At 40.9% G+C, this 26,185-nt stretch overlaps 1 protein-coding gene across 5 annotated transcripts in view; it reads left to right on the top strand.

Moving 5' to 3' along the window:
- LOC125483276 (mastermind-like protein 1) overlaps positions 1–26,185 on the top strand; it is a 267,040-nt gene that overhangs the window by 54,565 nt on the left and 186,290 nt on the right. The window contains exons 2-3 of one of the 5 annotated variants that reach the window (XM_048597696.1): positions 2,997–3,050; positions 4,495–4,509. The exons of 2 other annotated variants lie outside the window; for them this stretch is intronic. In XM_048597696.1, the coding sequence (XP_048453653.1) occupies positions 2,997–3,044 (48 nt within the window). In that variant the 3' untranslated portion in view covers positions 3,045–3,050; positions 4,495–4,509. Of the gene's footprint in view, positions 1–2,996; positions 3,051–4,494; positions 4,510–22,147; positions 22,441–26,185 lie in introns of those variants that run through there. 2 more of the 5 variants (XM_048597697.1, XM_048597695.1) reach the window with 2 other exon arrangements.

Below are 26,185 nucleotides of genomic sequence, written 5' to 3'. Positions count from 1 at the left end.
ACTGGTTTTGTGCCATGTTAGTGTTGCACAACCAGTAAACTTAATAGATTTGTGAACGTTGAGTGCTGACAAAACTTGGGGGAATAATAGAGAACAGTACTCTCCAATGATCAGCATAGTAGATGCAAGACAACAAGGTGCAGAGCTGGATGAACACAGCAGGCCAAGCAGCATCAAAGGAGCAAATGATGCTGTGGGTTTGCAATGAAGCTGCTCCAGCTGTGTATAGTTGCTTAGCAGTAGAAGAAAGAAAGATGTAATTCATATTTTGCTTTCGCAACCTCGACATCACAAAGTACTTATGAACTGTACTCACTTTTTTATAATTTTACTATATGAATAGCAACTACTACAAAAGCAACTACTGCTGTTAGCAAAATGTTCTGTCATTGTCTTGACTCACGGATATTTCAATTCAGCTCTGTATGCCAGGTTTCTAGATCAAGCTACTGTCCTGATTACCATAAAAGCCTTTGCTGTTCAACAAACACCTGTAAGGAATCAAATTGGCTGCTCCTGCTGCTGACATTGCTGATGCCGCTGATATAACTAAGTCCGCCCCCACACCCAGCTGCAACTCTGCACCTAGCCCCAGCCCCAAGCCCTGCCAGGTATTCACCATTCCGCCGCCTCCTCGTCCTCCCGGCCAAGACCCTCCCTCACTGAAGACGAACGGTCAGTCCACCGCAAAGGACACCCCTTCATTCCACTGCACCCATGCATCAATGAATTCCATTCACGTTTGGATGTCAAACACATTTTCTGCCACCTCAGCTTCTGCACCTATTTCTTTAACCGCAAGTCTAACCCACCTTCTGCAGACCCCTTCTCCAGCCTCCAACGCACTCCATCCTCCTGGACACCACCCCACCTCTTCTGTACTGCACGCAAAACAAAACTTTTCACCGTACTTGGGTACATGTGACAATAAATCAAATCAAATCAAATCAAATCCCTGGCCCAGATGATCAAGACCTTGTTTTACTCTTAAATAACCTTCTTCACTGTCTGCTATACCAATGATTTTGGTGCTATCTGCAAACTTACTAACCAGGCCTCCTGAATTCTCGTCCAAACCAGTTATACAAATAATGATGAACAACAGTGGACCCAGCAATGATCTTTGCGGCACACCACTGGTCACAAGCCTCCAGTCTGAAATAAATCCCCAGATTATCCAAATACCCTTCCCTATTCTTACCATCCTTGGTGAATATTGGTGCAAGGTATTCGTTAAGGATGTCACCCATTTCCTGTGGCTCCTTGTGTAAATTTCCTCCTTTTATCCTTAAGTAGACCTGCCCTTTCCCTAGCTACCCTTGTGCTCCTTGTATATGTCTTGCGATTTTCCTATTAGCTAAAGACGTTTCATGGCCCCTTTTTAAATGTCTTAATTCATTGTTTAAGTTCTTTCCTGATATATTTGTATGTTTTAAGTGCTCTGTCTGTCTTTGGACTCCTAAACCTTACATATCCCTCCACTTTGTTTTCTTTTTGACTAAGCTCTCAATTATTCTTGTTATCCAAGGCTCCTGCATCTTGCCATCTTAATCCTTCATTTTCACAGGAACGTGCTGGTCCTGAACTGTAATGAACTGGCCTTTAGAAGATTCCCAAATGAGAGTTGTGGATTTACCCTTAAAACAGCCTCTTACGCAGAGGGTGGCAGGTGTTTGGAACATTGTGCCAGGGAGATGGTAGCAGCAGAGATGATAGCAATGTTTAAGACGGGCTTAGATAGATACGTGAACTGGTAGGGAATAGAGGGATATGGACCATATGCAGGCAGATGGGAATAATTTAGAATGGCATCATAATTGGTACAGACATGGTGGGCTGAAGAGCCTGTTCTTGTGCTGTATTGATCTATGTTCTGTGTAAAGTCTAATTAATGTATGGTGCAAAGCCTATTAGTGCCAGAATCAATCTTGATACCATGAGGTTTTTGTTCACTGCTCGATTGTGACTAATGCTCCTACAGTTCAAAGTACTGACATGAAGATCAGGCTTGTTGGCACAGTTGGGCTGATTTGTGTTTTTTTTCTTGTGCTGTATATTCAATTATAAAAGACTAACAACCATAATTATTCTGGTGTATAAGTCAACAACTCATGGAATTTTTCAGTCACAGACCGGCAGGTTTTTCATCAGTAACTACTGGAAAAGCTCAGCAGGTCAGTGGCATCTGTGAAGAGAAATCAGAGTTAATATTTCAGGTCCAGTGACCCTTCCTCTGAAACTGACAGTTATGAGGAAGGGTCACTGGACCCAAAACATTAACTCTGATTTCTCTTCACAGATGCTGCCAGATCTGCTGAGCTTTTCCAGCAACTTCTGTTTTTGTTTCTGATTTACAGCAGCCATAGTCCCCTCGTTTTTATTCATCAGTAACTATCAGCTGTCAAATGAGGCCCACGGATGTCTTTTAAAAGCCTATCCTAAGTACTTCTTTTTAAATTGTCTATTATGTGAGAAATGGAACTTGCCAAAACTAAAGAGTATTTTGCGATGCAAACCTACTCAAGCATCTGTCGTATAATGAGATCTAGTTCCAAACCAAACACTGAGACATTTAAATGGAAAGCGCTGAAAAGTCTGGCTAGTTTTTAAGGATGTCTTGGCTGACTTTGATTTTTGAAAAACTTAATGCAGAGGTCATAATTAATAAATAATGCACAGTTTTTCATTTCTCAGATTGTGAATTAGTGGTATTAGTAGCTTCAGTGGAATTTTCCCACCAAGATAATTGATGCACTTGATTATTCAGAAGTCTGGCTATAATATCCAAGTGATGGATTCTCATGAATAAAACTGAGGGCTTGTGGGTATTAATCTGTAAATGGTAGCCTGCTACTGTGAACTCAGCAGATATTTCTGGCTATCAAAGCAGTGCTGCAAATTATTGGTTGGATGCCAAATATTGAGTTTATCCCGTTCTCCTTTTGATTTGGATCCCCCTCTTACTATTGTAATTCTCTTATTTTTTCCTTTCCCAGGCTGTTGTTCTTTTTTATTTATCCAGGATAACAACATGGACAAAGTAATGAAAGGTAATTTGATTGCTGTTGTATTTACTTCATCGAACTGTAATATATGAATGCAACAGAATGAACGACAGTTCAGATTTTCGCTACTGTTATGTTGTACTATGCTGTATTTTGTTTAAACTGGTATTTCCAGTTTTTAATATTGTTGAGGCTCAGGAGGTTTACTTACAGGTTACAGTTGGCCATGTGTAATGGGAGATGCACCACAGCCACAGGTTTCGTACCAATCATACACTTTTGAACTTCTCTTCATTGGATGGTTCTTTGGAGAGAATGGCACTGTTTTAGATAGTAAGGGGGAGGTTGTATGTTACACTAAAACATCATGGGGTTAAACTTCTGTCTATCCTTTTAAGATAGTAAAATATCCCAAGGCTCTTTACTGAAACATTATCACACAAAGTCAACATGAAATCCAAAGACGTTAAGGCAGCTGGTCAAAAGCTTCGTCAAGGGGTAGGCTATATGTGTTAAATCTGGAAGTGGTAGAAATTGGTTTGATGAGGGAATTCCAAGTGTCTGGACTAACGTCCTACTAGCCAAAAACAGAATAAATGACGGGCTTTGCAGTAAACTAAAGTGATACTTTGTCTGCAAAATAATTTAAGTTTGCAAGACTGTCATTAAAGGTCGTAAATGTTAGACCGAGATAACAAGGTGTAGAGCTGGATGAACACAGCAGGCCAAGTAGCATCATAGGAGCAGGACAAGGTTGTCTCATCTCTAGTCCCCCACAGCTTTACTTTTTCTTCGTCAATGCTTAATGTAGTGGAGTATTGACCGTGTGAAATCTTGCAAAAAGGAATTTGATTGCACTGGCATTAACCAGTGCATTAAATTTATTTGTGTTGAGTCTACAGAGGCAAGTTGATGATACTTCATGTTGTTGAAGCTTCTCGGTTTCTGCACGTAAAAATTCCTTTTTGCACAAATAGTGTAGTTAGGAAAGATGGTGGTCAGAACAAACCTTACAAAGGATCAGTACGCTTTACCTAGAATTTGCAAAGCAGAAGTGGGTGTTGTTGCAGTCTGAGTGATGAGAAAATGAATGCCCAGATGTGGGAGTTGAGAAACTGAAAAATGTGGAGGATCAATGGAAGGAAATCTTTTGATCCAGATGCGACAGAATTATGTATTTTGTTGAATATAAAATGATCAACAAAAATGTATTTAAACATGTAAACATAACTGCTACTTTTGTTTAAGTGCTCAAAATTTTATGCAATATTTTCTAATCCTAATGCTGTCAAATAGATAAACTGCTCCAAGATGGCCTAATAAGTTGATGCACTGGGTGACCAAACCACAGTGATGGTTACAAATTTAATTCTAATTTGAGTTGGCTTGGTGATATATTTTTAGTTTAACAAATGATATTTCAGTTCAGTTCACTTCAATACCCCTAGGTCAGGAAGGAAAAATAACTGTTTTCCCTTTCCATTTTTAGGTATTAGGCTGTGCTGCAAATAGCTTAGGTGCACGTCAATTGACGTTCGGTCTTGGCTATAATGTGTGCCTGTTAAAACTCACTGCCTCAAATTACACAAGAATCACGGTACCTTAGGAAAGATAGTGACGAGTGCTCATCTATTTCTTGTAGTGCAACAGTCAACGGGCTGCATTCTACCAAAAATTTACTATTAACAGTTTTGGGGAGTTTCGTAGGAAATTTCTCTCCATGCATTCTAGTGAGTTACCTCTGTCAATTCTCTGCTGCTCACTGCATTATGTGTGTACTGTACTCCTACCATGCTGTGCTGATGCAATTATATGTTTATGAGCAACAAAATGCACACTGTGGACGTCATATTTTAAACTGCTAACCCTTCTTGCCCTCTGTACTTGCTACTCACGCAATCAGGACACCTCATCACTTTTCCTGACTGGACCAGCCTCCTGATTGACTGCAGTCCCGTTTGTCAATTAATTGTTGCTGATCATAAACTGCCTGCTGTGTCTTTTCAAAGACATAATGCAAGGACAAGATGGTGTGAGCATCCAAGCAGGTGCAAAGTGAGTCATTGCTATGAAAACAAGTGATGAGCCCTGAAATACATCCTGCTCCAATGCGTGTGATGGGTGTCTCACCCTGTGTGCAAAGCAACCTAGTAGTAGCAATGCAATGTGAGCAGTTGATAAGTTTCAAAATGCCACATTTAAGTAGGAACTGCATTAAAAGTGAGTCCCAAATGTGCCCTGGTAATGTGGTGAGGCTGGTGTTTTGCCAGTGCCAACCTCTGTGGCTGGAGGCAATTGCTGCACATAGAGCATGCCCTGATGTGTTGGGAAAAGATAGCAGAGATGGATATGCTGTACAAGCAATGGACTGGAGGCACCAGATACCCACTCAGGCTTGTGTGTCAGGAATTGTCACTGTCTAGTTTCTCTCCAGTGCCTGGGAAAATACCAAATGACATACAAATTAGGTAAGATGAAGGAATGATGAGACATTAATGCATGCAAATTGCCGTCTCACCACGTACTAGCAAGATTCTTGTCTCAACATTAAAACATTGGGTGGAAAATCTGACTTTTTCCTGAACATTGAGGAAACAATTTTTCTGTTTGTGGCATTTTTCGTAATTGACTATTCATTGCCCGCACTGTTAAGGAGTTGGGAAGATTCAGCCCTTGAAAAGGTGAGGTGACAAAATTGACATAAACAAAAAAATCTATTGTTGAATGTTGCAAATATACTTAAATGCTCTCTCTTTGCTGTAGAAGGAATTGAGTTAGCCCCAGGTGGGCCTTTCTTCTATTTGACTAGAGTGCATTGTCCATGGAAAAAGATTTGAGATCATCTTTTGATTTGAAACAATGCTGCTGTAAAATTATTTATAAAGAGAACAAATTCAGCATGCCCTGTACAAGCTTGAATATTTGTGGCCTAGGCAGCTGATATCTTTATGTATAAGGAGGGCTCAGTTTTAAGTCAAGAGTTTATAAATCTGATCCTAATCTTGGATTTTAAACAAAAATATTGATGGCACTTACTGTTGCATTATTACACCTAACTGGTGTGAATGTTCAGGCCAGTACCTGAACGTTCTTGGAAAATATAATATCCTGCAAAACTCTTAACTTTTGAACAGTTGTGGGAGCACAGCTGGGAAAAGCAAGAGAAGGCTGACAACTAAAATATTAAATTTTCTCTCGGCGTAATCTCCAATGAAATACTTAGCAAATATAGAGGCTGTTTAGTTGCCTGTCAGATTAATGTCATCCTGCTATATTCAAAGTGGCAAGGAAATTGACTTTCACAGGAGGCTGTGCTGATATTAGCTGTAGTCTGCATTGTCATTGGGTAATTACTGCTAGTCCACAAAGACTGTCTCGCCTGAAATGCTTCACTTAGCTGAACGGATGGAACCATTGTGGGCGAACAATTGTTTGCAACTTGGATGAATGTGATGTTGTCATGGAAAAGCTGAAGACTTAAGGGAGGCTGTGTTTCCTTGGGAAGCATGCCAACCTTGTATGATTTACAATTTGGTGACTGCCACAGTATTAAAGGGAAGCAAGTTATGGAGAAAGTAATTCAATATGGAATAGAAGCAAATATTAACTGTGCCCTAAAAGAATCCATGATGTTTACTCCCTTCAGATTTTAAGAGATTGATTTTCAATCTGTACTGCCCCTGAGTTGTTTTGGGAGTAGCATAAGAAGCAAGTCATGTTTGAACACATACAAGTCATATACCAACAAATGTGTAAGGTGAACGCATTTGGAGTAAAGTTTTATTAAGTAACTTTAAATATGATTTTTCTTCAGACGTTGTGGCTCTTTTTTTGTTTGTTTGCCTTTTTCTTTATTTTTATTTTAGCTTTTTAATTGTCTTTGTACTTTTCATATTTTTCTGCCCATTCCTTGGGGGATGATTTTGAAATATGGTCAGTCAAGCAGCAACACCCATTTGGATATTCTGTCTGAGTATGAGGTGCCTTTCAATTCTGCATGCTAACTAATGAATTGAAAATTTAAAGCGAGCATAACATCCTAGCAATTTCTTTAAGTGCGGACTTTTAATTAGTAGTTAACTCAGATTAGTGTTCCAGGATAGAATTTGGATAATGTGTACCAACGTTACCAGCCGGAGACAAATTAGTGCACTTTTTATTCTGAATGCAGACTACTTTTCAAGATTAATTTTTCATTCAGAAGCTTCTATCTTATTGTCAAAATTATTTTCTACAAATTTGATAAAGCTGAGTCAAATTGGTTACATGTTGGTGCAATGGAAATTGGTTATGATTCCTCTGCCTTGTATTTATATATCCTTTAAACAAGCTTTGTTTAATGTTATCTCGTATGGCTTCAGTTCCTCTCTAATTGAAAAACATTTGTTTGTAGTGCGCTCCGAATAATTATAAACATGGTATCCTGCAATTTTAAATTTGGAGAATGGCATCACAGTAGCTTGCAAACCCTCTACGTTTAATAGTTAGACTGGAATGACCTCCCACAGATTTTAAGAACAACAGCTTCTTTCCCTGTTGTGAAATTTCCCAGAATGTACCAATATATTGTTAACACGTGCCAAGTCAGATTTGGTTTCACATGAATACTTTGAGAGTTCACAAGCATGAGAGTAAACAATTAAGTTAATATCAACAGTTATTTTTGTAATCAAAAATCCTTTTTGTTTTTTTTTAATCTAATGGGTTCTCCAGACAGGATAAACTCCTCTAAAGAGAGAAGTATCTGCTAACTAATCCAAGTCCCAGGGTTTCTTTCAGGGGACAGACATCAGCTAATAATTTAGACCATAGATCATAGAATCCCTACAGTGTGGAAACAGGCCCTTTGGCCCAACAAGTCCACAGCGCCCCTCAGCGTATCCCACCCAGACCCATCCCTCATAACGTACCTATTCTACACATCCCTGAACACGATGGGCAATTTAGCATGGCCAATCCACCTAACCGGCACATCTTTGAACTGTGGGAGGAACTCGGAGCACCTGGAGAAAACCCACGCAGACAAGGGGAGAATGTGCAAACTCCACACAGACAGTCGCCCAAGGGTGGAATCGAACTTGGGTCCCTGGCACCGTGAGGCAGCAGTGCTAACTACTGAACCACCGAACTGCCCAAATTTGGCTTTATTGATCATAATTTTTGATGAATGTTTGCTATGCCAACATCAGTAGGTTTCTGTAGATCTATCAGGTCATAGTCTCCCTTATTTCTTTCAAATATAAACATTTGTTTATAAGTTATCACAATATCTGAAGCTTCCTGACTATCAATTATTTTTGCCAATTAAGAAATATATTGGACCCAAGAAGGATGTATTTATTAACACTGTAAAGAAAGGGGAATTTTTCATTACATTGCTGATAGGATCTTGGAAAATCAATGGAAGTTAGTATTTGTTGGTTTCCTGCAAGACATTCCTTAGATTTATCGGTTTTGACTAAGATTTTTGATCATCTGATCCAATACTGGATAACCTTCTTGGTTCTGTGTCATATTTTGTTTTATAGTGCTCTTATGAAGTGCTATGGAATGTTTTGTTACATTCAAGACAATTTATAAATATAAGTTCTCATTACACTTGCCAGGCTAGGACACAATTGGCATGGAGATGCTATCAGACCAGAGGACGTATGGAGTTTGATTGGGTCTAAATAAACAACTGTACAAGCTGAGAGGGAAATAGAAGTTGGGATTTTTGTATAAAGAAAGTGAGGGGAACGAAGAAATGGGAGTGGAGCCAGGAGAACAGGTGGCATGACAAGGTGTGGGGAAGGGAAGGGTGTCCTATTTCCACCTGCAATGTGACTTGAATTTGCACCTGTCTCGGCTCATCCGTTCCTGAAAACCTTCTGTTTTGTTAATTATAGACTCAACTATTCCAGAGTACTCTTGGATAGCCTCCCTCATTCTACCCTCATCCAAATCACTGCTACTTGTGTCTAACTCCTTTGAGGTCCCATTCCCACATTACCTCTGTGCCTGTTCATAAACATTGGCTCCTGATCTAACATCTCGACTTTGAAGTTCTTATCCTTGGTTTATCAGAAGTGATGTATCAGGGGACTATGGGAGGGGAAAAAAAGCATCAACCAGTCTTCATATATTGGCTTTTGCACTCTAACTCTTGTCTTGCTGATGTTCTGTTATATGTAATTTCAAATATTTGTTGGCCCTTTTGGCTTGTGGCCAACCTGTTTATACCATACCATCCTAGTCCTTTTGAATCACTTCTTTACATAGATATGTCAATATGAAGGCTGAAACACATTTGCATATGCCTGTACTACTTTAGCTTGCAAACAATCTACACTTCAACCTTCACTGGCAGCCATGCAGTGCTGTTCATCATTTATATGCCTCAACAATTTTTTCGAAAGCCTTCAATATCAGCCAAATAAAAGTCCTGGCTTTCTCAGTGCCTCAGAGTGGCCCCATTTAGATCTCAACACGACACAGCAAAAGAGCAGATATAGAAAAGATGACAAACAGTGGAATTTATGTTTCATTGAGCAAATGGCTCTTCAGCTCTTGGGTCACAAGAAATCTGACAACTGAACTATATTCTGATAAACATAGTAGCTGTTTGATCAGTATGCGTCTCCTGTACAACAGCAGCGTGAAGCGATTTCTTCCCTACTAATTGACGAATGAGCAACAAATAATGGTCAAGTGAGTGGCACTGATACACTGATAGCTCAGTTCAGTGTGGCTCAAAAAATGAACAGCATCAATTCATCAGATGACTTTGATCAATTTGCCATATACAGTGAGTGTACTGGTTAACACTGTTTTCAATTTAAAAAAAAACAGGCTTAAGTGACATAAAGTCTGGCCAGATAGATGGAGTTGAAGTAAATACTTCAGTCAGATGAAGGGTCACTAGACTCAAAAGGTTAATTCTCTTTTGCTCTCCACAGATGCTGCCAGACTTAGTAAATTTCTTTAGCTCTTTTTCTTTGTTTAGGTAAATAATTGTCAGGCACTACTTTGCATTTTATTTTGGTGGAATGAAAGGACCCGCATTGGAGATGTGCAGCTGAGTCCAAGGTGTACTCAGCCATTCCCACAGATGTGGGGGAGCTCCTGGCAGTATTTTTTTTTTTTTTTGTCCTTGTTGACATTCGGGGCACTGCCCCACCAATGCGGCTATGTCTGCGTCCAAGCCTGATCTCAAACACCTCCCCATTTATCTTCATTTTGGATACCCCTGAATAGCCCTGGTCGAGTTCAGCCAGTATTTGATGGCACCATTTGCTCGGGACAATCACTCTCACTGCCCATAACAATATGCTGTCTTCTACCATGGACTGGACTTCTCAGGTCCAGAAAAAAATTTCAATTCTAGTTATGACTGCCGTTTGGTTTCCTCCCATTATCATAGAATCCCTACAGTGTGGAAACAGGACCCTCGGCCCAACAAGTCCAAACCGAACCTCCGAGCATCCCACCCAGACCCATCCCCCTATAACCCACCTAATCTACACATCCCTGAACAATACGGGCAATTTAGCATGGCCAATCCACCTAATCTACACATCTTTGGATTGTGGGAGGAAACCCACGCAGACAGTCGCCCGAGGCTGGAATCGAACCCAGGGCCCTGGCCCTGTGAGGCAGCAGTGCTAACCATTGTGCCACCGTGCTGCCTGATTACTGATTAACATCAGTTATTTCAGTTTGGAAAGGACTGAAATTTTGTGTCCAAAGTCTAGTATTGTTAGCTGTGACTGGTGGTATGTCCAGAAAATTTAATACCTTTTTGTAGACTCTTCCACGGGGGCCACCACCAGTGGTGTACCCGCTAATGGGAGGCAGCTCAATGCATCCACATTTGCTGCTTGGTCCGCGGGATGGTTTCTAAATTATAAGCACTTAGTATTAGAGCCCACTGCTGAATGCAGCTTGTAACAATGTGCGACACTGACTTGTCCTCTTTAGGCAGACCAAGTAGGGGTTTATAGTTTGTGATAATCACAAATTTTCATCCGTAAAAGGTATTGGTGGAACTTCCTGGCTCTACGTATGACTGCCAATTATTCTTCTTGTAACTGGGCGTGTTTATGCTCTTCCATTAGCCAAAGTCCTGGATGCATAACCTATTGGGCGTTCCTCTCCATCAGGCCATCTATGAGCTAATAATTTCCTGATTCTATATGGGGAAGCAATGTATGTTGATACCAGATCCTTTTTGGGATCATATTGTGCCATCACCTAAGAGGATAGTAGCTATTTCTTTAGTTCGTTGAAAGCGCGGGCTTGTCTGAAACCATATCCAAGGTTGATCCTTTTTTAGGAATTGATGCGGAGTGACCAGGTTAAATGCCAGGTTAGAATGAACTTTCCTGCCCAAGAAGTGACCTAAGCTCCTGGACAGACAAGGGAGCCATGGTACATTTTGATCATCCTCCCATTTTCTTCTGCCTGTAACTCATTCTTGTTGACTCTGCAGCCCAGTTAGTCACTTGGAGGGGTGCATTTTATCCTTCCTAGTTGTATGCCAGCCTTGGAAAAACACTTTAGGACTATTTCGAAGTTCTCCAAGTGTTCCTTATTAGTTTTTCCTGTTATCAGGGTGTCATATAAATAAATGACAACCTGAGGTAGATCTTGCAAAATGTTTTTCATCATTCACTGGAAAATGGAACAAGCTGATGATATCTGAAATGGCGGTATTTTATGTCAGTACAAGCCCTTCTGGGTATTAATTGTAGCATACGTCTGGGAATTGCAAGTAAGCATGGCTCGTGTCCAACTTCATGAAGGATAGCCCTGTCTTCCCCATGCCTCCCTGCCTGCTTTGCGAAGAATTTATATATGAATTTATATATGAAATTTCTGAAGAAGGGTCCCGACCCAAAACGTCAGCTTTCTTGTTCCCCTGATGCTGCTTGGCCTGCTGTGTTCTTCCAGCTCCACGCTTTGTTATCTCTGACTCCAGCTTCTGCAGTTCTCGCTATCTCGGTGTGATCCAGGGTAACTTGGCATATGGATCCAAAATTGCTTTCGTGGTAGGAGACAGAAGCTGGCGGTAGAAGGGTTTGAATAGCATTGTCAATACACCCATAGAAGTCTAATGCGCTCTTCATTGCGCCACAGAACCTCAACTAGATGGCTCTGTGGTTAGCACCGCTGCCTCACAGCGCCAGGGACCCGGGTTCGATTCCGACCTCTGGTGACTGTCTGCGTGGAGTTTGCATGTTCTCCCTGTGTCAATGTGGGTTTCCTCCGGGTGCTCTGGTTTCCTCTCACAGTCCAAAGATGTGCATGGTAGGTGGATTGGCTCTGCTAAATTGTCCATAGTATTCAGGGTTGTTTAGGTTAAGTGGGTTAGACATGGGAAATAGAGGTAGGGGAATGGGTCTGGTTGGGATGCTCTTCAGAGGGGCAGTGTGGATTTGTTGGGCTGAATTGCCTGTTTACATATTGTAGGGATTCTATTCTGTGAAGGCTGCTTGTGTAACTGGAGACATATCTCTGGGATCAGTGCTGGTTCCCTTAATGTTAATAAATATAAACCATGTAGATGAGAATGTGTGGTTTAATAAGTAAGTTGAGAATAACCCGAAGATTGGCTGGATGGTTAATAATGAGGAAGAAGTATTTAAATTATAGGAAAATGTAGATGGGCTGGTCAGATGGGTAGATCAGTGGCAAATACAATTTAAGGTGATCACTCTGGAAGAAATAACAAGACAAGGGAGTACTGAATGAATGGTACGACACTAGGAAGCTTGAGGAACAGCGGGATCTTAGAGTGGTTATCTGTAGATCCCTTCAGAGAACAGGACAAATTAATAGTGGTTAAGAAGGCACACGGGATACTTGCCGTTATCGTTCGTGGAAAGATTATAAGGTCAGGGAAGTTATGTTGGAGCTGTTCAGCTATGGTCTGACCAAAGTTTGAAGTACTGTGTGCAATTCTGGTCACAACACTGTAGAATGAATATGATTGCAGTGGAGGATGTGCAGAGGAGATTCACCAGGATGTTGTCTGGAATGGAGCATTTCAGCTATGAAGAGAGGCTCAGGTGATTTTCTTTAGAGCAGAGAAACCCGAGAGGGAGGACCTGATTGAGGTGTGTAAGATTGAGGCGTGTGGATAGAAAGCTGCTGTTCCCCTGTTGTTGAAGGGACATAATTGTGAATTATGAAAGACAGGAGATTTACAGGGAATTGAGGAAATTGTTTTCACCTAAAGGATGATGGGAATCTGGAATGTACTGTCTGGGAGAATAACAGTCAGCAAATGTCACAACCTTTAAAATGTGTGGATGTGCACTTGAAATGTCATAACATTGAAGGATATAGATTCAAGTGCTGGAAAGTGGAATTAATATAGTGGGTCAGTAGACATTGAGGGGCTGAAGGGCCTCTTTTGTGCAATATGACTATTACAACTTCATGATACTCACTTCCCTCTGGTTCCATTGGCATATACATCCATTGGTACTTATTGCTTACTGGTAACTGGTGCAGCATGGTGGCACAGTGGTTAGCATTGCTGCCTCACAGTGCCACGGACCCCAGTTTGATTCCAGCCTTGAGTGACTGTTTTGAGTTTGCACGTTCTCCTCACGTTTGCATAGGTTTCTGCCAGGTGCCCTGGTTTCCTCGTACAGTCCAAAGATGTGCAGCATGGGTGAATTGGCCGTGCAAAATTACCTTGTAGTGTCAAGGGATATGCAGGCTAGGGAATTAGCCATAGTAAATACATGGGGTCGAGGTAGGGTGCTCTTTGGAGAGTCAGTGTAGACCCAATGGGCTGAATGGCTTCTACCTGCATTATAGGAATTCTATGATTCTAACTAACCTCAGTGACTAATTTTTAATGTGACAAGAACTTAAGTGATAAACCAAATTGAATTTGATCCCAGTATTCATTAACGTTCATCAGTGATAGGTGGATGCTGACCAGCAGATAGAATTCGGGCTATCAGCTATGCCCTTTCCTATTTTGGGGTTTTGTGACTTAGTGCAGTTTCGTTGCTGTTATCATGCTTGTCAGTAGCTGATTCAGCACAGAACAAGGAGTAAAGCTGGAACCATGCTGTTTCAAATGGCTCAGTTTCTACATGGATAAGTCTATGGAGAGGACTCGTATTTTGTTTTATAATCCTATTTTAATCGTTAGCGCCTTATAAAACTGTGTTGGAAAAGGTATTACTCATTAGGGCATAGCACTAGTGCCTGCTAACTCAACGGCAATTTTTTTCTGATCCAGACTGAGCTACAGTGTTTACGGTGAGTTCTCTTAAACTGTATCAGCAGGAGCAACTGAAATCTATAAACTTGGTTCTTTAATGTTAGTGCTGAATTTTAACCTTCCATGCTTGGAAGTGCTGCTCATCTACTAGGATAGAAATAGTAGCACCGTGCAGTACCTTCATAAACTCTTCCCTTAAGGTGATGACCAAACAGTATCTGAACATTTTGCTTTCCAGCCATCACAGCTTTAACAAAACTTTTAATTAGCATCCTTGAAGTTTTATTTCCTTCAGAATCACACAACAATGAGTATTCACAATGCAGTAGTATTGAAATTAATAGCGAAGTGTGAGAATAGAATCACAATCAAATTAAGCATTGGTTAAAAATGCATGGAATATATTAAATCAATTCTGTTTTGGAATATAGAAAAAACCAGTTATAATAGAGAGGAAGAAAATTGTACAGAAACTTAGCAGATCACTCAGCATGCAGAGAGAACAGGTAAGTAGAGGTATTGGATATAAGCTGTTGATTTGAATTAGAAATACTTACAAAGGGCTCAGTGGTTAGCACTGCTGCCTCAGTGCCAGGGACCTGGGTTCAATTCAAGCCTTGGGCAATGATCTGTGTGGAACTTGCACATTCTCCCCGTGTCTGCGTGGGTTTTCTCTGGGTGCTTTGGCTTCCTCTCTCTGACCAAAGATGTGCAGGCTAGGTGGATTAGCCATGGGAAATGCAGGGTTACAAGGAAAGGGTAGGCAGGTGATCCTGGGTGAGATGCTGTTCGGAGAGTCAGTGTGGACTTGTTGAATCAAATGTCCTAGTTCCATACTGTAGCGATTGTATGAGCAATCTTTTAAAAATGTAACACACTCACATGTATGTATGCATGCACACGCAAAGTCTTTTGAGGTTAGAATAAAGAGGCATTACTGAAGTGATATTAATGTGAGGTAGTAGGAAGTAGTATAATGAAAGAAATTAAATACACTTGAAAGATCGAGAATGTGTGATTAGGAGCAGTACAGATCTAAGGTAGTAACAGCAAAATCTGACAAATTGGAACATAAAGGAACCCAACAATGTAATAGAAGAAAATAAATGGGGAGGCACAATTGTCCCACCAGCACAATTATTCCAATGGAGTGTCCTGACTTTAAATGCTACCCTGTGCTCCTTGCCATTTCCTCCAATATGTTTTCATATTGAGCACCCAAAAAAAAGTTGAAGTTAAGATTTGAAATTTCTTAATTAACTATGAATGTTGGCAGGTTTCATTTAAGAATATCACAAAATCATTTTTAAAATACTAAAATATTAAAAATACTAAAAAGTATCAAGCACTGTGATGCAAACATTTTGATTCACTCCTTTTAAATTTGTGAAGAATCTCCCATTGGTCAGGTGAAATTAGTCCACCCAATAAGAAAATGTATTCTGTTTGCTGTTGAGAATTGCTAAAGGTGGATTAAGTGAAAAATGCAATTGGGCTGTTTTTTAAACATTTTCTAGCATAAATTCTGATTTTTAATGGTAGTACATGCCTTTGCAACTTATTAAGTATAGTTGTATATAATTTTATGCTGGTGTTTTTTATAAGGTGGTTTATTTTCTTACAATTGAAGTTGATCTTTCCTGGGCCTCTTAAGAAGGTGTGGTTCTGTTCAGGATAGCAAGCTACCACACAGCCAGCGAAAATGAGAAGAATCAATTGCATTTTGAGAAATGTGTGAGAATTTACAGAAAATCTGTTAGTCTAAACAGAGTTTCAGTCATATTCAGTTATAATTGGCATAATCAGCAATAGCAACCCATTACATTACCAAAAACTGCAACTTTATAGTGTACTGAACCTTGAATATACAACTTGTTTTTGTTCTTGAATATACAACTGTGCTTTGATCTTTAATGTAGTGGGGAGAAGTGCCCTTTTCAAAGTAGGATTTTTCCATTCTCGACTAATAAGTATTTATTGGCTTTGTGTATCTCAGTAACTCCCTTCCCTTGCCAAATCATGCTGACACTTCAAGTAACTCTCCTAGCCATGGAGTCCATGCAAGTGTCTGTGTTGCAACAATATGACGTGCATTTTTTATGTTGAGTTGTTTGGATCTTCTGAGAGGGAGAGATGTATTTTGAATAAATATGTGCAAAGGTACAGAATATCTTTGCCCTCGAGCCCTATTTGGCCTGCTTGTGTTATAAAATGGGAATATCTGGTCAGCATGGATAAGTTGGACGGAAAGGCCCGTTTCCATGCTGTGTATCTCGATGACTCTATATATATCTTAAGATTGCATTTTTTTTTTGTAAATGCTTTCTGTTTTAATTGCTTGAAACAGTATATTTATGAATCGTATGTAATCTTTATAAAACCATTGCATTTGGGAGACATTTATTTGAAGAATCCGAAATGTTGAAGAGCATCATGGGCATTCCTGGCAGCTGTCACCACTCATACTAATGCCTCAGGTAATGGACAGCTACCGACTTCTGATTGGGCAACAACTTAGGTGCAGAACTCCTCTTGCCAGGGCCCTTGAGTAGTGACAGCTGCCAATAATGCTGCAGGGGAGAGGCCTTGGATGGCCAAGGATCAGAGGCCATACCTGACTGAGATGGCCATGACGATCACAAAAAGGCAGGATGTGTCTCTCAATAGCCTCCTCCCTTCCTGATGCTGGGTGCCTTGATCAGGAACTGGGTCTTCTTGAATGAGGGACTGCCTCCAGAAGCCTGCAGAACATGTCAACCTTGTGATGTGATCTAAACCCCCTGGAGTGTTAATAGCAGCAGCGGCAAAATGGAACCTTCAAGTTGAGGCCGACTCACTTGGTAGCAGGGCAGGAACAGTTTCCACAGACCCTTCTACTATGCGCATAATTGTGGTTGAAGTAGTAAGGTGACAGGGTTTCTCCCCCCCCCCCCCCCATCCTCATGCCTGATTAAATGCCCCCAACCATCGGCAACCGCATGAGATTTTGCCTCTGTGTAAAACTTTGAAGTATGTTATCAGCAGTTTGGGTCAGATAAGAACTCTTGGCCATCTATGTGTTGCTGCTGGGATTATACTGACAGGCAGGAGTGTTGTTCAGAGAGAGGGGGTGGTTGGAGAATGGGTGGACTCAAGGAGTAGTTTCAGGCGAATTCTGTTACTCAAAAGAATTAACTTTTAAATTAGCTGCAGCTATTGGGAATGAATGGCAACCAACTGAAGCATTTTATGAAAAATACCAGCTTGTTGGAAGCACACAGTAGGTTTCTTGAAAGAGAAAAGCATATCCTGAAGGGAATGTCAAATGATAACTGTCATGGTAGGAAACAGAGCTCTTCTGCTGGACAAGCTGAGAAAATGAGATGAGAAAAGAGTAAGAAGTCGAACCCTTACAGCTTTACACAGCAAGGGGTAGTGGTGAAGTAATTGCAGGAAGAAGGAATGCAGGAGGACAAACTATGATTGCTAATTGGCTACAGAGTAAGAACAACATCAAGCTCAGCAACAGTACCCTTTGAGGTGGAAATGGCTTGAAAAGATTCAATATTGAGATTCACAAGTGAATCATAATGATTTCAGTGAGGTACAGAAAAGCGTGAGCTACCCTTTGAACCATATCTTAAAGCTTCAGAAGAGAGTCAGAAATTGGCACAAACATGAAAAATAAATGAAATATTAATAAAGGCAACTTAGTCAAACATTGAGCCAAGAGCAAATACTCTGCCCGTGCTGTTGACTGCCCAGTTCCTGTTGCCGGTGAAGATGATATAGGGATGATTCTTCGGAAATTGGTCTGCTTCTTAACTTCAGAGAAATTGTCCGATACTTTTTCTGTGACTAATTTCTCTACTATAACCTGGAAAATGTTCAAATGATCAATGTCAAAGTGTAATGACATTATTTCAGCACCATCTTGGGTAAGTGTAGACATTGAGAGCTATTAATGAGTTTACTACATAAAGTTGATGAACTGGCCAAATATTGCACAAACTTATTGCAGTAGCAAACCAGCATGGTTTGATCTCTTTGATCTTGCCTTACTGTCAAAGCCTGTTTGAATTAAAATATGATAGACATCTGTTCATAATCGCTGGTACAGTGACTGCTTATTCAGCACACGTAAGGGATTTTTTATTTGAAGTAGTGACTGAATCTTTTTAGTTATTCTTACCTTGAGTAACACAGTCAACTTTGTGAGGGAGAATGTGCTGGCTCCAAATGGAATTACTCTTTATATGCTCATACTTGTCGTTATTTAAATGTGCCAATATTGTTTTCTATGTGTTGTACTTGCTGTGTTGAATGTTTTTTTTTAGTCCATCTCAGCCTGTGTAGTGTCACAGTTATGGTGCCAAGCACTAAATCGTGCTTCCTGCGTCTCAGACTGACTGTGAAAGGGGCATGGTAATAAATCAAATTTATCATTGCAGCATTAAAAGCATCTCTTTTTTTGTTTACAACTTGACATGGAGCAGGGAAGGATTTTGCTCATATTACACTCAACTTGAGGTGTACTTAATCCTTCGAAAACAATTGGAATTGTTCCTTTTCATTTTTAGTCTGTAAGGTCACCTCTCGGTCTCCTACACTCCGGGGAAAAAAAGTTCCAGTCTCTCCTTCTAACCCAAACTCTCCAGTCTCGGTAGCAACCTCCTAAATCTTTTTGCAGCCTATATAGTTTAATAACATCCTTCCTATAGCATAGCAGAGCAAGTATGCAGTACTCCAAATGTGGTCTTACCAATGTCTTGTACAGCCATAACATGACTTCTCAACTCCTGTATTCAAAATTCTGACCGATGCCAAATGCCTTCTTCACCACTCTGTCTACCTGTGATGTGGGGTGTTGGTGTTGGACTGGGGATGGACAAGGTCAGAAGTTACATGATTCCAGGTTATAGCCCAACAAGTTTATTTGGAATCACAAGCTTTCAGAGCATTGCTGCCTTGTCAGGTGGAGTAAAGAGAAGTGCACATGCACAGAATTTATAGGCAGAGGGATCAAAAATCATACAAATGGTGTGAGTGGAGTGCTGAAAGGCTAAATAGTAAGTCCCTGCAGATGACCAAAAATATCTGATGGTTTGAGTAAAGTGTCAGCAGCTGAATGGCAAGTGAAGGGATAACCTCTAATTGGATTAATTGAGGCAGACAGATAATTACAAAAGAACAAAATTAATGTGGAGTTGGAGACAAATCAAATGGCTGGAAAAACATGATGATAAGTATGAGTCAAATGCTGAGGGCCTAACCAAAGTAATAAGTAATCCAAAACTGTACAAACTAATTAAGGTAGAGAGATGATTAAGCCATCAAGCTAATGGGTCAAAACAGGACAATAAGGAAGATTTTATAGCTACAGAACAGTATAGTGGAGTTATATGTGGTATGACATGAACCCAAAATTATGGTTGAGGCCAAGTACAGAACTTAGCAATCAGTTTCTGCTTGGCGATTCTGTGTGGTTATGTATCTCAAGCCTCCTTGGACATTGCTTACCTGAAGATTGGAGGCTGAATATCCTTGACTGCTGAAGTGTTCCCCACTGGGAGGGAACATTCCTGTCTGTATAGTTCCTGTTTGTATGGTTTAGGATTACTTGTTACTTTGGTTAGACCCTCAGAATGCGACTCTCCTATCTATCATGTTATTCCAGGCATTTTGTTTGTCTCCAACACTACCTTATTTTTGTTTTTTATTTGTAATTATCTTTGTGTCTCAATTAAACAGGTTATAGGTCATCCCTTCATTTGCTATTCAGCTGTTGACACTTCACTCTCACCATCTGACACTTTTGATCGCCTGCAAGGACTTATTATTCAGCCTGTTGACACTCTGCTCACACCATTTGTATGATCTTTTGATCTCTCTGCCTATAAATTCTGTGCCCATGTGCTTCTGTTTACTTCACCTGACAGGAGCAGCACTCTGAAAGCTTGTGATTCCAAATAATCCTGTTGGACTATAACTTGGTGGCGTGCGACTTCTGACCTTGTCTACCTGTGAAGCCACTTTCAAGATCCCTAGCTCTCTCCATTTGATAACACTTACCAGGGGCCCTGCTGTTAACTGTATAAATCCTGCTGTGGTTTGTCTTGACTGTAAAATGCAATACTGCACGTTTATCTAAATTAAATTCCATCTGCCATTCATCGGCCTACTGACCCAGTTGATCAAGATCCTTTTTTGTACTCTGAGGGAACCTTGTTTGCTGTCCACTATGACACTAAAAGTAGTTCTAATCAAAAACTTACTAACCATGACTCCTATATTCTCATCCAAATCATTGATATAAATGTCAAACAACAGTGAACTCAACATCGATCCTTATAGCATATTGCTGATCACAGGATTCCAATCTGAACAACAACCCTCTACCATTAACCTTTGGCTCCAACTGTCAAGCCAATTTTGTAACCAATTGGCTACATTTTAAAGCTTCGACTACCACCTGTTCTGTAATGTGGACTCTTTTCAAGCCATTACCATTTCCTGAAGTTCCCTAGCTTCCATGTCTTTCTCCACAGTAAATACTGGCGCAAAGTATTTGTTTGAATCTCATCTATGGCCTGTGGTTCCACGCATAAAATGGCTTCTTGATCTTTAAGGGGCCCTATTCTTCCCTTCTGTTTTGCCCTTAATGTATTTGCAGGATCTGTTTCGATTCTCAGCCTCGATTTTCCTTAACCAAAAGCTATCTTGTATTCTCTTTGATTTCCCTCTTAAATGTACTTTTACACCCCCATACTCTTCAAAGGATTTGCTTGACACCAACATGTGCCTCCTTTTTCTTGACTGGAGCCTTAATATCTCTGGTCATTCAGTCTTCCCTACTGCTACCAGTCTTGCCCTTCACACTAGCAGGATCCTGCTCCATAGAATCCATACAATGTGGAAACAGGCCATTCGGCCCAACAAGTTCACACCGAACCTCAGAGCATCCCACCCAGACCCATCCCCCTCTAAACCCACCTGATCTATACATCCCTGAACACGTATGGGAAATTTAGCATGGCCAATTCACCTAGCTTGCACATCTTTGGACTGTGGGAGGAAACCCATGCAGAAATTGGGAGAATGTGCAAACTCCACACACAGTTGCCCGAGGGGGAATCGAACCCAGGCCCCTGGCACTGTGAGGCAGCAGTGCTAACCACTGAGCCACCGTGCTGCCTGCTGTTCCTGAGCGCTCATTATTTTGCTTTTGAAAACCTCCCACTTGCTAGATGTCCGTTTACTTGCAACCAGTGTACCCCCTTCAACTTTTGAAAATTCCTGTCAAATATCAAAAAAAGGCTTTTTCCCAATTTACAGCTTTGACTTGTGGACCAGGCCTAGCCTTTTCCATGACTATTTTCAAATTAATAGGGTTGTGGTCACTGGTTCCAAAGTACTCCCACGATAACACCTCTTGCCCTGCCATATTTCTCAAGAAGGTGTTGAGTTTTGCCTCTTCTCTGGTAGGGCCATCTACATATTGATTGAGAGAATTTTCTTGAACACACTTAAATTCCTCCCCATCCAAGCCCTTAACACTGGCAGTCCCAGTCTATGTTTGGAAAGTTGAAATCCCTATTGTTTCTCTCTACACAGGCACTGCTGGACCTGTGAGGTATTTCCAACGTTTTGGTCTTTATTTCAACTTTTGCTTCTTTCCAATGACATGGATCTTGTATCAAAGATGTATATGCTAACAAAATGTGTTATTTTAATGTTATGATATTCTTGGTGTGATAATACAGAAACAGTTACCTTCCACTCTTCAAGGTTATTTGTCTTTGCTTTTTAAGACTTGTATTAAAGTCGGATTAGGACGCTCCAGCCGTAGCTTGTCTGCTCTGCTCGTTCTTCTTTTCTTCTCTCTCCTCTTCTCAGTGCTTTTTTTTTCCCCTCCTTTTTTTCCCTCTCCGATTCCCAGCCTCTGGCGAGTGACAGTGACAACATCTGGCCTGGAACAGTGGCCTCCCGGCATGGCATGGCAACCTCCTGACCTTCCAGCATTGGCGCAGCTACCGCCCAACCTGTCGCATTAGCCTCCTGGCGTGGCATTGCCACCTTCCGGCCTCCTGTAGCAGCTTCCCGGTGTGGCGTGTCACCACCGCAGTATGGATCCAGGCCCTAGTGCAGACTGGAATCTAGGTACCAGCGTAGTCTGTTAGATTGAACTTTTATTTCTGTAATGCTGGACATTTTATTTCTCTATTGTCTAAGATCTCGTAACTAAATAATCTTTCGTATCTAAATCGGCTTTATAATTGGCAATGTGTAAACGTTTCACTATACTCATTGAGTAGCCAAGACAATAAAAGCTATTTTATTCAGTTCTATTGCTGAAGGTTCCTTTTTGGCCCACTTTATAATCCTTTTATTCTCACAGTTCTCTGCGATCTCCCTACATATTTTGCTTCTTAGTTACCCACTGACCATTTGGAGGGGCTTACAGTACAACCCCATGGAAGTGATCACCCCCCCGCTCCTCCTTATTTCTCAGTTCCAACAATATAGCTTCACTGGATGATTTCCCCCCCAGGAATATCCTCAAAGTATTGCTGTGACGTTAGCTAAGGTAGAAGCCCATAGAATTGAGGGCAAGGTACTGACATGGATTGAAAATTGGTTGAATGGCAAGAAACAGCGAGTTGAAATAACGGGCAGGTCATGACTAGTGGTGTCCCACAGGGATCTGTGTTGGGCCTCAATTCTTCACAATGTTTGTCAATGAATTAGGTAATGCCATAAAAAAAATCAAATATCCAAATTTGCTGATGGCACAAAATTGGGCAGCATTGTGGCAGTGTTGACAACAGCATGAAATTAAAACATTGATTGATTTGGTTAAGGCTCAAAGCTGTGGCAGAAGGATTTTAATATAAGCAAGTTTGAGGTTATCCATTTTGGACCGAAAGAGATCAAAGCATTTTCTGGAAGGCACAATGTTAAATATAGTGGATATCCAACAAAATTTTCAGTTTCAGTGTGCTTAGCACTTTAAATACCATGAACAGATGCAGGGAATAGACAAGAATATGAATGGAATGTTGGCCATCATATCTGAATGGCTGGAATATAAAGAGCAGACGTTCTGTTGCAGTTATATAAAACCCTAGTTAGACCCCACTTAGAGTACTGTGAGCAGATATGGACACTATATCTTAGGAGGGATGATTTGGCCTGGATGGAATTCACTGCAGGAATAATAATACTTGGTCTTCAGTGGTTATGTTATGCGGAGAGATTAGATAAATTAGGCCTTTATTCTCGAATTTAGAAGGGTAAGGGGTGAGCTAATTGAGATCTTCAGGATATTAACAAGAAAATACTGGGTGGATAAGATAATTATTTCCACTGGTTGAAGATTCTGGAACTAGGGGGCATAGCCTAAGAATTAGAGCCAGGCCAATCAAGAGAGATTTTAGAGTCGTGGAATTGTGGAACTCTTTTTCAAATGTTGGTTGTTAAATTTAAATTTGAAATAGACAGGTTTTTATTAAGTAAGTGTATCGGGGATATGAGCCCAAGGCAGGCATATCGAGTTGGGCATAGATCAAACATGATCTTATTGAGTGGTAGAGCAGGCTCTGGGGGCTGAATGGTCTACTCCTGGACCTATGTTCCTACCCACCTTGGAGCGAAAATCTACCCAACGTTGTCTTTCAGATGAGAGATGAAAATGCTGCTTTACCAACTGTTCAGTTGAATGCTAAAATCCGCTGTCATTATATTCATAGGATCTCCCACCATCCTCGCAAAAGTTTGCCCCTCTGTGAATCTACTTCGAAAAATGTTTTTGGCTTTGAACTGCTTCATGATATCCTGAGACTAAAACTAAAAGAAAGGGATTACAAAAATGCAAAAAGAAGCACAGATCCTGGCAAATGGGAAAGATGCAAAGAACACCGAAGGACCACAAAGCAGCTTATAAGAGCTATCAAAAGAGGTTATGATAAGAAACTTGCCAGGGGCAACAAAATCAATAAGAAATTTTATAGTTACGTAAAGGATAAGCAGGTGATAAGGAACAATGTTGGCCAGCTGAAGGCTGAAAGTGGGGATGTTACCAATGACTATTGGTAAATGTCAGAAATTGAATAACTACTTTGCCTCAACATTTACATTAGAAAAGGAGGATAGCTTACCAGAAGTCCTGAAGAAATTAATAGTGCATGGGACCAAATAAAATTAATGTAGCAAAAATTCAGTAATGAAGGAATTAATGGAATTAATGTGTGACAAATCCCTGGGACCTAATGCTTTCCATCCAAGGCTATGAAAGGAAGTAGGGAAACACATTGTAGATGTCCTAACTATGATCTTTGAGTTCCAGGAGTTGTCCTTCTGAATTGCAAAATTGTGAATGTCATTCCGCTCTTTAAGATAGTGTAGGTAGTCTATCAATATCTCTTAGTATAAAATTACAAAGTGAATAGGTAAAAACTGTGGCAGATGGAGTTTAGTGTAAGCAGATGTGAGGTTAACCAATTTGGACCGAGAAAGGGTAGATCAGGGTACTTTCTAGATGGTATGATATTTAATACACTAGATATCCAGAGAGACCTGAGCGTTCAGAATCTTTAAAATGTCACAAACAGGTGCAGAAAAGAATCAAGGAAGCTAATGAAATGCTGGCATTTAAATCTAGGTGACTGGAGTACATGGATACAGACATTATACTGCAGTTACATGAAATCCAGGTTCGACCTGAGATGATACTATGGCTTTAAGGGGTGTATTTTGTTGTTTTTTTTTGTGAAGAAAAGTTTGAGACGGAGGTATGAGCAGTCTTCTCAAAGGCCAATAAAGTAAACAGCATGTGAGATTTTTTTTTTTTAAGTTGAAACAATAGAAGCTGCCTGAATGGGTGGCGTCAACCTCCCACGGAGCCAGGATTTTCAGTTTTAGCTTTCTGCAGTTCCTGGGGTCTTGAAGCTGGATGTGGAAGCTCTTATTCCTCTCTCTGTAACAGCTTAAAAAGCTAGGGTTCTCTTCCTGCTTCTAGAATTGCATGTGCGACAATCTATTTTACACAATTTACCTTTGCGAAGAATATGTTTATGGGATGCTACTATACTGGAATAGAAGGTGTATTTGGGCCCTTGAGTTCTAAGGAGAGAGGAAGTAAATGGACATGTGTTACATCTTCTGCAGTTGCTGTGGGAGGGGGCAGGGGCTGTTGGGAGTGAAGGAGAGTGGAACAGGGTGTCCCAGAGGGAACGGTCCTGTGGAATGCTGACAAGACCGGGGAGGGGAATATGCGTCTGGTGGTGGCATCTCGTTGGAGGAGGCGGAAATGGCAGCTAATGACTCCCTGGAAGTGATGCTGGTAGGATGGTAGGTAAGAATAAGGGGGACCCTTTCACTGTTGTGGGAGGGAAGAGAGGGGGTGAGAGCCACAGTGTGGGAGATGTGTTGGACCCAGCTGAGGGCCCTGTCAGCAACAGTGCTGGGGAATCCTCAGTTGAGGAAGAAGGTGGACATTTTGGAGGCTCCCTTGTTGAAGTTGGCACCATTGGAAGAAATGCGACAGAGAATGAGGAACTGGGAGAATTTTATTTAATTCATGGAAGCAGGGTGTGAGGATGGTAATTGTGAGAGTCAGTGGGTTTATAATGGATATTGGTGGCCAGTATATCCCCAGAAATGGAAACAAAGATGTCGAGGAAGGGAAGGGTCAGACATGGACCAGGTGAAGGTGAGAGCTGGGTGGAAATTGGAAGTAAAATCAAACTTTTCCAATTCCGGACGAGAATGGGAGGCAACACCAGTGATATAATCAATATATCGGAGAAAGAGTTGTGGTCGGGGGCTGGAATAGGACTGGAACAAGGAATGTTCCATGTATTCCCACAAAGAGACAGGCATAACTGGAGCCCATGCCTGGACCAATGGCCACCCCTCTGACCTGAAGGCGTTAATCAAAAAGTTATTCAGGGTGAGGACAAGCTCGGCCAGGTGGAGG

This window comes from Rhincodon typus, chromosome 6, assembly GCF_021869965.1.
Source record: "Rhincodon typus isolate 14 chromosome 6, sRhiTyp1.1, whole genome shotgun sequence".
NCBI lineage: Eukaryota > Metazoa > Chordata > Chondrichthyes > Orectolobiformes > Rhincodontidae > Rhincodon > Rhincodon typus.
The sequence above is the reverse complement of the archived record's forward strand: the minus strand, read 5'-3'. Positions and strand labels throughout refer to the sequence as shown.